The following is a 12781-nucleotide window of genomic DNA, read 5'->3' as shown; positions in this document are numbered from 1 at the left end:
ATTTTCTATCAGAGGTGGTTTGATAAATAATTTGATTTATAAATTATTTTATAAGCATGGATGTGTGATAGCAAAAAACACTTTTAAACAAAAAGACTGTGAATGTTTTCTTTCATTTAGGGTCTGATCTCGTGAGATCCCTGATCTGGGACCTCAGGAGTTCCCTGGGCTGTGACATTCTTGCCCCTTGGCAGCACAGTGCAGCTCCAGGGGGTTCAGTCCATGGAGTGCTGCTGAGCATTGATGGTGGGTGAGTTTGCCTGGCTTGTGCCAGGCTGGGCAGGGATGGCTCTGGAGCAGGGATGTGTCCCCAGTGTCCCCAAGCCAGTGCTGTGCCCGGGGTCTGGGCTGTCCCAGGTGAGGCTGGTCCTGTCCCTGTGCATGAGGAGAGCAGAGCCCTGCCTCCTCTCAGGTGCCTTTTCCTGCCACTCACCTGTTGGCTCATGGAGCTCCAGAGACAGGAGGAGGCATTTGGCAGCTTTAGGCTGCAGGTCAGGTCCAGCTGAGTGGAGAGATGGGGCTAAACATAGCTCAGAGTCAGTAAAGGGCAGCTGGATGTGTGGGGAGAAAGGGGGTGAGGCTGGGAGCAGAGGAAGGGAGGGCTCTGGGAGCAGCCAGGGCTCACTCAGAGAGCTCCCCCAGGCACTGATGGGGTCTCAGGATGCTGAGCCCCTCTGTGTGCTGCTCCAGGATAAAAACTGCAGGGGCACAGAGGGCAGAGGTGAGACCAGGGCAGCTCTCAGGCACATCCTGCCATTGGAAGGGGTTGGGCTGTGGCAAAAGGAGGAGGCTGGAGCAGGACAGTGTGTTTGGAATGCTCCCAGTGTGGAACATTGCACATGTGCTGTGTAGGGGAATGGTGGTTCCAGCATCTGAGCCCACAGCTGGACAAAGCAAATATCAGGACCATTTAATTCTCTTGCTAAGCTTGACTTGTCCTTGTTATTAAGGTCATTTCAGTGCCTGTTTTGATCACTGTGAGGTTCTTGTGTAACAACTTCATGCTTGAAAATTGTTTGAAATTCAGTCAGAAAACATTTTGCCAGATTTTTCTCAAGCTGTCAGCGAGGGCTTTGTTACATGCAGGAGTGATAGAGAAACACTTTTGGGAGTAATTTTTCTTCTTTTTCCCTGTTAGGCTAGCAGATCAGAAGCAGCCTTTGTGGTCAGGCAGGTGAAGCAGAGGAGGGAGCAGCTCTCGGGGGATGCAGGTGTGCTGGGCTGGGGGCTGCCAGTCTCTGCAGAGTGCACAGGGAGCAGCAGTTCATGGCTGGATAAACCTGTCCTGAAAATGTGCTAAAATCACCTGAAGGTTTTGACCCCTCAGGATGATCTCAGGGCCAAGGGAAGTTCAGGATTCCTGCTCAGAGGAACTCAGCATTTCCAAAGGGGGTTTTGAGAGGGCTGGGGCCAAAAAAACTTCCATATGGAATGCAGACTCATAGGTAACAATAACATTAAAAGATGATGTGTGTAAAGCACTGCTGGTATTTATAGCAGCCTGTAGCAAACCTTTCCTCTTCCTTGAGCTAATTGCTTGTCTGATCTCTTCCCAGCTAGCTGGAGTTTGGCAATGTTAGCATGGTGTGGAGGGGCATCCCAGGGGCAGGTGGAAGGAGCCCAGGGCACAGGGCTGGGGAGAAGCTGCCCTGAGCTCAGCGTGGGCAGCAGTGGCTCAGGGCAGGCACCCTCACCTGGCTGCCCTGTGGTCTCAGCTCTCCTGCCAAGCTCAGTGTTTGTCAGATTTCACCAGGTTCTGTTCCTCTGAACTCCTGAATTCGGGACAAGGAAAGAAAGTGGAAGGCAGAGCAGTTCTGGGCATCCCCACCCATCTGCACTGGGAGGCAGAAGATGTCTGCTCTGTATCGGTTTGGGAAGGGCAGAGTGTCAGAACTACCCAGGAGAGCGATCAGTGAGACTGTCCAAAGCAAAAGCAATTAAACCAGCCTCTAGCTAAGCCAGGAGCAGTAGTGAGTCAGCAAAGAGGGGCTATAAACACAGAGCTGATGCAGCAGCTCCAGCTGGGGGCACAGGGAGAAGGGAGAGGCTCTGGGCTGTTCCAGGTGTGTCTTGAGGGGCTGTCAGAGAGAACAGAACCACACTGGAATTGCAAGGTGCTCCCTCTGCACGTGCTTAGTCCAGAGCTGATGGTGCACTGCCTCAGGTCCTGCCTTAGATGCAGCAGCTCAGAGCAGTGTTTGGGTGGCAGGGGGGCTGTGCAGGTGCATGGGCACCTCACCTGCCCTGGGGCAGCCTCTGCTGCCTTCCAGCCCCTGCAGGGACTCACAGCCATAACCAAACCCTTCCTCTGGCAGGGCTCTAGGGCTGTGCTGTCTGTGTGTGGAGCTTTGGGAGCTGCAGGAGGGAGCAGTGCTGCAGGTTGGGGTGTGCATGGCAGTGCTGTGCTCACAGCTGATGGTTCAGAGAGGTTGAGGGCAAAATAATGGTCTGATGTGCTTGTGCTGTTGAAGATTATCTAGTGTTAAAATCATGGGATGTTTATTTGTGGGCGGGTTGTGTGTGTAATTGTTTCCTTTTGCACCTTGGACATCTGCAGCCATGTATTTTGTAATGAATGGTAGAAACCAGGGGCTGGCAGGTTTAATTTTTAATTCCTCTCTACTCTTGCAGTCCCGCAGGTCTGTGCCCATGACATGCTTCCCTCTGCTGTCCTCCCTTGCCTGAATGATGCCAGGCTTCTTGTGCTTCCATTTAGGCTTTGTTTTCAGTCCTTAGTTGAGAAGTCCATGGCTTTACTTGGAGCAGTGCCCCTGCTCCCCTCTCAGATGGTGCCAGTGGGGTGCTCAGGGCTGCTGGGGGCTCATCCCATCCTTCTGTCTCTGTGTTTTGCTCAAGTCTGGGTTTCAGGTGGGCAGGCAGCTCATCACTCTCTCTGCAGCATTTATGCAGATTGCAGTCTGAGCTTATTTTAGAAGAGAGGAATCAGGAGCAATTAGCAATCTGCTCAGGAAGGAGCTGGGGAGGAGGCAGACCCAGCTCTGTGGCAGCAGAGGGCTGGGCTGGGCTGGGCTCTGCTGGGCTGGGCTGAGCTGGGCTGGGCTCTGCCATGGGCTGTGCATCAGCGTGGCCTATGTGGGCAATCACCCCTGCAGGAATAATGCTCTGCCCCTCTGTAATTGTTCACACAAATAAATGCCATTTTCATGTGCTCACCCTGCCAGGACAGGGTGTTATTTCACTTTTTAAGTAGCTGTTTTTAGCCTGGCTGGTGTCTCAGCCCATCTGCAAGCCCTGCACTTCTGCCTTGTGTGCAGGGATGTGAATTCAGGGAATTTGAGAGCTCTGCACATCAGAGTAGGAGCAGAAGAGAAAGAGGGGATTTTTTTAAAAAAATGGGTGCTTGGCAAGAGGAATGCTGGAATGTTTGCATCTATATCTTGTGTGGCACAAGGCAAGCATGGCAGGAGAGTCCTGCAGGAGCAGTGCTCTGCCCTGCATACCGGGGAATCAAGTGAAATATCTGAGGGATTATTTTCTGGGAGTGATGGACACCTGCAGTGACAGCTGATCTTAGCCAGAGCTGTAGCTGCAGGAGCTCCTCTTGTCCTGATGGTGCCTCAGGAAAAGCTGTGCACATGGATTTGTCTGCTGGCTCCCTTCCCCTGGAGCTGCCCAAGTACCTCTAATGCCCTTTCTTGTTTCTGGCTGGGAATTCTACACTCCTGTACTACACTAGGCTGTTTCTGTTTTCTTGGGCATTGTTTATCTGTAACCATCTGGTTCTGCACCCACTAATAAATGGGATGCTGGGGAGGGTGGTGAGAGCAGACAATATGCTTTATGCTGGTTTTCCCTCCTTTAGAAGGCAGGAACACAATCACTGTGGGCTGAAGACAAGCAGGGGAGGGTGATAATCTGCTTTGTGGGTGGCAGCTGCACACCCAGTGATCCCAGTGCAGAACACATTATTAGCCTCCAGCTAAGCTGTCTGCAGCTGGAACTCGCTCCAGGTCTGTAGTAAATGAATTCATGGGAGGTTGTGAGGTGTTGGGCTGGATCCTGTCTGGTGTGGAAAGCCCTTTGGGGACAGTGTCCCCACAGCTGCTGGACTCTCCATGGCATGCTCATTCTGAATATCCTGTGCTCCTTCTGCACTGCACTGGGAGGTTCTGCAGTCTTTATTCACCTGGGACACCCCAGGCCTGCTGGTGCTGCCTGAGGCTGTGTGCAGCACTGTAGTGCTGCTTCTGGGGAAGGTGCAGTTCCTCCCTGTGTCTGTGTGTCCTGTCTGATGCTCCAGGCTGGCTGGATGCAGTGATGTGCTCTCACTGCCATGGCACAGCTCTCCAGGGCTGTGCTTTTCCTGGGACAGGGGGCAGTGGGCAGCAGTGTCAGCCTGGGGGTGTTTTGTTTGCTGCTCTCTGAGGCTCTGAAGGAAGCAGCACTGCTGATTCCCCTGTCCTGGTCAGTGCTGATGGGGCAGCAGCCTGTCCTTCCTGCAGAAATTCCAAAAGCACGGTGGAGATAGGAAGCCCTGAAGAGCAGCATTTCTGGGGGATGAGGCATGGTCAGGAATGCTCAGGGGCTTTTCAGGCACAGCTGGGAGCTGGGCCACACGCTGGAGGTGCACAGGTTTTGGTCAGAGGCACAGGGTGCAAGGGCTGTGCCAGGTACAGCTGCCCATGATAACTTTAGGAGCATTAAATCAAATAAAAGAAACTGGGCAGCTGCTGCTGTTGGACTTGCTGATTGCTACAGACTCTTCAATTGGAGCCTACTGCTTTGGAATTAGTTTTTCTTGTTGTTTTCTGTGTCTCTGGACTGGGAGCAGTTTGGCCTTGAAACAAAGTTCAGGCCCATCTCCACTGCAGAAAGACACAAGGAAGTGACAGAGATGGAAGGAAATACTTGTTTTATCCTGTCTGTCAAATTGGGTTGTAATCCATCCCTTTTTCTTGAAGATGTTGAGGCTTATAGGATGCTTTCAGATGTGAGATGAAAAGTTCTTATAAGGAATTATCTGATATTTTTAATGCATGTGAGGTATTGCTCTGGAGGAGAGTTGGTTCAGTGGGTCCAGACTAAATGGGTTTTTCGGGCTGCTCTGGTTTGTGTGTTTGGTGCTGTTTTACCTGCTCTGGTTTGTGTGTTTGGTGCTGTTTTACCTGCTCTGGTTTGTGTGTTTGGTGCTGTTTTACCTGCTCTGGTTTGTGTGTTTGGTGCTGTTTTACCTGCTCTGGTGTGTGTGTTTGGTGCTGTTTTACCTGCTCTGGTTTGTGTGTTTGGTGCTGTTTTACCTGCTCTGGTTTGTGTGTTTGGTGCTGTTTTACCTGCTCTGGTTTGTGTGTGTGTTTGGTGCTGTTTTACCTGCTCTGGTTTGTGTGTTTGGTGCTGTTTTACCTGCTCTGGTTTGTGTGTGTGTTTGGTGCTGTTTTACCTGCTCTGGTTTGTGTGTGTGTTTGGTGCTGTTTTACCTGCTCTGGTTTTTGTGCAATGTTGGTGCTGTTTTACCTGCTCTGGTTTGTGTGTGTGTGTTTGGTGCTGTTTTACCTGCTCTGGTTTGTGTGTGTGTTTGGTGCTGTTTTACCTGCTCTGGTTTGTGTGTGTGTGTTTGGTGCTGTTTTACCTGCTCTGGTTTGTGTGTGTGTGTTTGGTGCTGTTTTACCTGCTCTGGTTTGTGTGTTTGGTGCTGTTTTACCTGCTCTGGTTTGTGTGTGTGTTTGGTGCTGTTTTACCTGCTCTGGTTTGTGTGTTTGGTGCTGTTTTACCTGCTCTGGTTTGTGTGTGTGTTTGGTGCTGTTTTACCTGCTCTGGTTTTTGTGCAATGTTGGTGCTGTTTTACCTGCTCTGGTTTGTGTGTGTGTGTTTGGTGCTGTTTTACCTGCTCTGGTTTGTGTGTTTGGTGCTGTTTTACCTGCTCTGGTTTGTGTGTGTGTGTTTGGTGCTGTTTTACCTGCTCTGGTTTGTGTGTGTGTGTTTGGTGCTGTTTTACCTGCTCTGGTTTGTGTGTTTGGTGCTGTTTTACCTGCTCTGGTTTGTGTGTTTGGTGCTGTTTTACCTGCTCTGGTTTGTGTGTGTGTGTTTGGTGCTGTTTTACCTGCTCTGGTTTGTGTGTGTGTGTTTGGTGCTGTTTTACCTGCTCTGGTTTGTGTGTTTGGTGCTGTTTTACCTGCTCTGGTTTGTGTGTTTGGTGCTGTTTTACCTGCTCTGGTTTGTGTGTGTGTGTTTGGTGCTGTTTTACCTGCTCTGGTTTGTGTGTTTGGTGCTGTTTTACCTGCTCTGGTTTTTGTGCAATGTTGGTGCTGCCGGGCTGTGCAGAGGTTGGGGAGTTGCACAGATACTCGGGGCTGGTTCTGGAAAGCCCTGCTCTCTTAATGATCTGTGAAATCTTTCCATGCCTGGATTAAGGAATGTGTGCTGAACTGAGCTTTAATGATCTTCTCCTTTATTCCATCGCGGCGGCGCTGGGCAGGATTCACATTCCTGTTCAGCTCTTTCTTTCCGTGTTTGAATACATTCTCCTTTGCATCCTAATAGCCGCGGTCCGAGAGCTCGGGTTTCACCATTCCGGGCTGTCAGCTCCTCAAAGGCTCCTGCAGCATTTGGGTGCCTCCCTTGGCGGGGCAGGGAGGCGCTGGGGCTCGGGACAGGCAGCACCAGCCAGAGCTGCTCCTTTCTCTGGGGAAAAAGCCACCATCTGTTTTTGTGAGGCTTCCTTTGCTCTTCTTAAATCATGAACAAACACAAGAGATCTGTTCAGCTCTTTCTTTTTAGTGCTTTTTTGCACCCCTTGTATTCCTGACAGGCAGAAACAGAGGCACAAGCTCAGCAAAGGCTGTTCTGCCTCCCCTTGTCCTGCCCTGGGGACAGAGCTGGGCAGAAGCGGCTGTGGGGCACCAGGGGTTCCCCAAAATGCACAGGCAGCAAGCAGGGCATTGCCAGGCATCTGGAATGATGGGGGTTTGGACCTCTTCAAAGTTTGGCTTCTTTAATATAACACCAGAAACCTCAAAACAAACAAACAAACCCAAGTCCAAACAACAAAACCAGCCCCAGCCTCCTCAAAGTCTTTTTTTAAGGAGCATTTCTGGACTCCTGCTCCTCTTTCAGTCCCGTAAATTCTCCTTGCCATTGATGCCATGACCAGAGCGGGGCCACACAGCCGGGACAGTGAGTGGGATTTACTGCCCGGTGCTGCTCACACAAAAGCGGCAGCAGATGCGAGGGGCTCGGGCTGGGAATTACGAGTGGCCAAGTCCGTGTTCCCAGGGAACGGGGGGAGCGGGGGCTGTGGGGAAAGGGAGCAGCAGCAGCAGGAGGAGGATGCAGCTCGCCGGGGGCTGCACGCTGCCCCCCGTGCCGTGTGTCCCCCTGTCCCCCTGTCCCTGTGTCCCCCTGTCCCTGTGCCCCCTGTCCCTGCCAGCCCTGCCAAGCACAGACCCCTCAGCTGGCACAAACCTTTATCTGAGGCAGGCAAGGACAGAGTGAGGGCAGAGCTGGGGTGGCTCTGGAGTTCCCATCCCTCCCTGGAGCGGGCACAGCCTGGGCTGTGCTGTGCCCTGCACCTTCCCCTGGCTCTACCTGTGCCATGGGGAGATCCAGGGTGGGCACTGCCAGCAGGGCCATCCCTGGGTGCACCTCTGGGCCAGGAAGGACAAAACAGGAAAAGAAGCACTTCTGCTGCCTAAAGTTAGCCCCTGAAGCTTGTCCAGTCCCAGTGGTGGCTGCTCTGGTAAACCCCACAAGGGAGGATCAGCATCCTCCAGCATCTGTCAGACGTGGGCCAGACCCTGTGCCAGGCTGAGCTCTGCCTGCCTCTGCTCAGAGAGGGCAGGGGAGAGACCACTGGGTCAGGCTGGCTCATTCCTTGAGCAGGGCAGAGAGGAGCAGCAGCTCCCATGCTGAGAGGGGATTTCCTCTGTCTCCTCCTCAGTCTCAGAGAGGAGGGACCGTGGCAGCCCTGGGCAGCACTGGGTTCCACCTGGAGAGGAGCAGGACCCCAGAGCCAGGGAGGTTGTGACTGGCTTTGCTTGTCTGGGTGCTCTGGCCAGCTCTCGTCCCATCTGGCACACAGGATGTGTGGTTTGAAGTGCTGTTTCTGTTCTTAAACTGCACGTAATTGCAGCACACCATTGTATCAGTTCTCACTCTTGATCTGTGGGGAGTTTGAGGCTCGGCTGAAGTTAGCAAGAAACGCAGTTTGATTCCTTTGGTTGGTTTTCTGGTTCCTTGCAGGGGCTGCCAGGCAGGCAGTGCTGCCTGTGCCAGGGATGGATGCTCTGCTTCACCCTGAGCACTTGTTCCTGCTGCCTCCTCCCCAGCCAGGCTGGCTTTCAGATCTGCATTCAGACACTTTGAATAGGAAATCCACTGCAGTAACTGCTGTGGGTTTGGAATATCAGAGTACATGACAAATGCCACCGTCCTGTGCAGGGAAGGAGGGAACTGTGAGAGCAGCATTGGGATCTGCTGCTCTGCCTGTTGCTGGCAGAGCTTTGCCACCTTGTTCTTGTGCTTGCTGAGCTTATTGTTAATCTTTTCAAGGCTTCCTTGTCAGCATGTCAGCTGTGATATTTGTTCTTGGACAGTGAGGAACTGTTCTCGTGTTCTTTGCTCTTAACATTAAACCAGAGGCTGCTCCAGGGCAGGGGTTTCCAGGAGAGAGGAACTCGCTGGGTTCACCATACAGTTTCTTACACTTGCAGTTCCCTCCGGAGTGGTTGCAGATGAAATGTTCCTGCCAGCCCAGCAAGGCACAGTCTGGGTTTGCTGTGGGTGCAGGGGAATCTGGGGCTGTGCGTGTGAGCTGCTGCTGCTGGGGCACGGGCTGGGGATCACAGACACATGGAAAAAGCCTGGAAACGCCAGTGCCACGGGAGGGGTTTTTATACTGGAGAGAAGTGCTTTCCTTCCTGTTTTTGGGGTTTTTTGTTTTTATTTAAAGCGGGAACATCTCGTTTCAGATAAAAGGCTTGTCTTGTTCTTTGTTTTGCCCGGAGCCGTATCTCTTGTCTTTGTGTGGGCAGTGATGTTACTGATCACCCGGCAGGAAGGAGGGGGAGCTCTGGCTTGCTCTGGGCTGTTTGCTTTCCCCGCAGGTCCCCCTGCTGCACAGGGAGCTGTGCAGGGTGGCTGCAGCCCTGGCATTGCTGTCTGGATGCTGCAGCTCCTTGGCAGTCACTGCTGGCCCTGCCAAAGCCTCTCCTGGCTGCGTGCTCACAGGAAGGTGGATGTGCCTCTGGAGCCCATCCTGGATCCCCCTGCTGCTGCTCCCAGCCCTGTGCTGCTGCTGGCAGTGGCTGTGCAGGGAGAGCAGTGCCATGGGCCCCCAGACTGCCCTGCCAGCATCCCACAGACACGTGTGGGTTCCCAAAACTGCCCTGCCAGCATCCCACAGACACGTGTGGGTTCCCAAAACTGCCCTGCCAGCATCCCAGAGACACGTGTGGGCTCCCCAAACTGCCCTGCCACCATCCCACAGACACGTGTGGACCCCCAAACTGCCCTGCCACCATCCCACAGACACGTGTGGGCTCCCCAGACTGCCCTGCCAGCATCCCAGAGACACGTGTGGACCCCCAAAACTGCCCTGCCACCATCCCACAGACACGTGTGGACCCCCCAAACTGCCCTGCCACCATCCCACAGACACGTGTGGGCTCCCCAGACTGCCCTGCCAGCATCCCAGAGACACGTGTGGATCCCCAAAACTGCCCTGCCACCATCCCACAGACACGTGTGGACCCCCAAAACTGCCCTGCCACCATCCCACAGACACGTGTTGGCTCCCCAGACTGCCCTGCCAGCATCCCACAGACACGTGTGGACCCCCAAAACTGCCCTGCCACCATCCCACAGACACGTGTTGGCTCCCCAGACTGCCCTGCCAGCATCCCACAAACACGTGTGGGCCCCCAAACTGCCCTGCCAGCATCCCAGAGACACGTGTGGGCTCCCAAAACTGCCCTGCCACCATCCCACAGACACATGTGTGCTCCCCAAACTGCCCTGCCACCGTCCCCTGCTGCAGGGACTGAGCCTGGCTCCTTGGGGTCACACAGAAGCTCCCACACTGCTGGAGCTGTGCTGGCCACACCTGCCCATAGCTGGGGTTTTCCTGGTGGGATGGCTGGCATGGAACATCCATATCAGAAGGGATCCAGGCTGGAGGTGCATTATCTGTGTGTGACAGAGCTCTCCCAAGGGAAACAGTGTGTGCTGGTGAAACATGGGATGACAGAGCACTGGAAAATACATCTGAGGTATGTCTGTTGTGAGCAGGGCTTTTAGGGAAGGCAGCAGAAAAAGGGGCATAAAAACAATTGAGACTCAAATGGCCTCGTTAGTGTATTCTGTGCTTGTGTAAGAATTGGATCCTCCCTGAGTCCAGCTTGCTGTGCTATATTTGCAATGAACTATTGGGTCTAATCCCAGTTGTGAGAGAAGAATGGCTTTTGTTGCCAAGCACATTTTCTCACTTGTCACAAATCAGTGGGGTGAAGCATATGCTGGAGGAGTGGCTGTGTGGGGCTGCCCGGTGGGATTGTGACAGCACTGCTCTCCTGGATGGATGACTGGGATAACTGGGATCATTCAGCATCCGGGGCAGCCCCCTGCCCAGCTGGGGGTGCAGGGCTGCCCCCCGAGCTCGGGGCTCTGTCCTGCTGCCTCTGGCAGCTCTCACCCCAGCCACCCCAGAAACTCTGCTCTTGTCTGTGCTGTGTGAGCTGCCAGAGCCTGGCTGTGCCTGGCGGGCTGGGGGAGCTGTGCCAAAGCCCCCCTGTCCTGGGGGAGGGGGCTGGCAGGGCCTGGGTCTACTCTGCAGCTGCTGGGGAGGGCTGGGCAGGGCTGCCAGGGGCTGTGCCTGGGGCAGCAGCAATGCAGCTCCCCCAGTGCCCAGGGATTGGGGCAGCAGCAATGCAGCTCCCCCAGTGCCCAGGGATTGGGGCAGCAGCAATGCAGCTTCCCCAGTGCCCAGGGATTGGGGCAGCAGCAATGCAGCTCCCCCAGTGCCCAGGGATTGGGGCAGCAGCAATGCAGCTCCCCCAGTGCCCAGGGATTGGGGCAGCAGCAATGCAGCTCCCCCAGTGCCCAGGGATTGGGGCTCCCCCAGTGCCCACGGCTCACATGGACATTTATCAAGAAGCAATATGTTTATGTGAAAATAGTGTGTGATTTCAAGTAGTGCCACATAGAAGTATGATTTCTGCTTTCAGAAGGCAGTTGAAAGCTCTGAGGTTGCTCTCCATGTTGTAGGACTGTTTGTTTTGACAAATAATAATGTTTAATGTGAGGCTGGCCAGTGGCAGTGCTCTGCCCTCTCCTGGGGTGCGGATCCTTTGGCCTCACTGAGCCCTGAGCTGGCAGCAGGGCTTGGAGGGAGCTGCAGCAGGGCTGTGCTGGGGGCTCTGGGCAGGGAGGGACCCTGCTGGGCTGTGTCTGTGCTGGTGTGCTGCTGTCTGTCCCTGCCCGTGCTGTCTGTCTGTCTGTCCCTGTCTGTGTGTCCCTGCCCTGCTGACGAGCTGCTGTCCGTCTGTCTGTCCCTGTCTGTGTGTCCCTGCCCTGCTGACGAGCTGCTCTCTCTCTGTCCCGCAGAGATCCGGTTGCAGCTGGTGGAGCAGCTGAAGTGCCTGGAGCAGCAGTCGGAGTGGCGGCTGCAGCTGCTGCAGGACCTGCAGGAGTTCTTCCGCAGGAAGGCCGAGATCGAGCTGGAGTATTCCCGCAGCCTGGAGAAACTGGCCGAGCGCTTCTCCTCCAAGATCCGCAGCTCCCGCGAGCACCAGCTCAAGTAAGGGCAGCTCCTGGGCAGGCTGGGGGGAACTGGGGGGCAGAGGGTGCAGTGGAGCAGTGCAGGGTGCAGTGAGCAGTGCAGGGTGCAATGCAGTGAGCAGCAGTGCAGTGAGCAGTGCATTGTGCAGTGAGCAGTGCAGGGTGCAGTGGAGCAGTGCAGTGGAGCAGTGCAGTGAGGAGCAGTGCAGGGTGCAGTAGAGCAGTGCAGGGTGCAGTGGAGCAGTGCAGTGAGCGGTGCAGGGTGCAGTGGAGCGGTGCAGGGTGCAGTGGAGCGGTGCAGGGTGCAGTGAGCAGTGCAGGGTGCAATGCAGTGAGCAGCAGTGCAGTGGAGCAGTGCATTGTGCAGTGAGCAGTGCAGGGTGCAATGCAGTGAGCAGCAGTGCAGTGAGCAGCAGTGCAGGGTGCACATCCTGACATGCAGCCAGGTCCATGCCGTGGTGGCAGCAGTGACCTCTGTGTCTGTCCCCTCCCTGAGCTCACAGCAGGAGCTGCATTGTCCCTTTCCAGGGTTTCCATCTGCCCCATCCCAGAGTGGGGCTCACAGCAGGAACTGGACCTTCTCTCTCCAGGGTTTCCACCACAGCATCCCTGACCTGTGCTGAGTGAATTGCACTTTCTGCACATCCCTTGAGCAATACAATGGAAATAGGAATTGAGGACTAGGAAGGAGCCAAACTCCTTGATTTTTTTGAAGGGCCTTGAATTGAGGCACAATTTGTGCACAGTAGTGGGGCTGCTCCATGGCCTGGTTTCTGTGTGCAGCCCAGTCCTCAGCTGTGTGTTTCATTCTGGCTCCCTGGCAGGCCCAGCCTTGGAAGCAGTTTCTGGAAATGGAGTTTACTGCACTTCATTTGCAATACAGTATGTGTTTCTTCTGTGCTTAGCTATGTGGTGTTGGAGGGAGGCAGATCCTTAGTGGAAATATTGTGAAACAAAGCTTTGAAGTAGGAAATATGAACTCAGTCCTGGGATTGTGTGAGAATCAAACCAGTGATGCAGTTGTGAAATTCATGAATATGTAAATATGTGT

At 54.2% G+C, this 12781-nt stretch overlaps 1 protein-coding gene across 4 annotated transcripts in view; it reads left to right on the top strand.

The window, feature by feature from the left end:
- Positions 1-12781, top strand: part of SRGAP3 (SLIT-ROBO Rho GTPase activating protein 3) — a 53840-nt gene that overhangs the window by 16475 nt on the left and 24584 nt on the right. For 2 of the 4 annotated variants that reach the window (XM_079316966.1, XM_079316965.1), the window contains exon 2: positions 11557-11749. In XM_079316966.1, the coding sequence (XP_079173092.1) occupies positions 11557-11749 (193 nt within the window). Of the gene's footprint in view, positions 1-11483; positions 11750-12781 lie in introns of all 4 variants that reach the window. The other 2 variants (XM_079316964.1, XM_079316963.1) reach the window with 1 other exon arrangement.

Source organism: Erithacus rubecula (genome assembly GCF_903797595.1).
Source record: "Erithacus rubecula genome assembly, chromosome: 13".
In the NCBI taxonomy this organism is placed as follows: domain Eukaryota; kingdom Metazoa; phylum Chordata; class Aves; order Passeriformes; family Muscicapidae; genus Erithacus; species Erithacus rubecula.
This window is presented reverse-complemented; position numbering and strand designations above follow the sequence as displayed.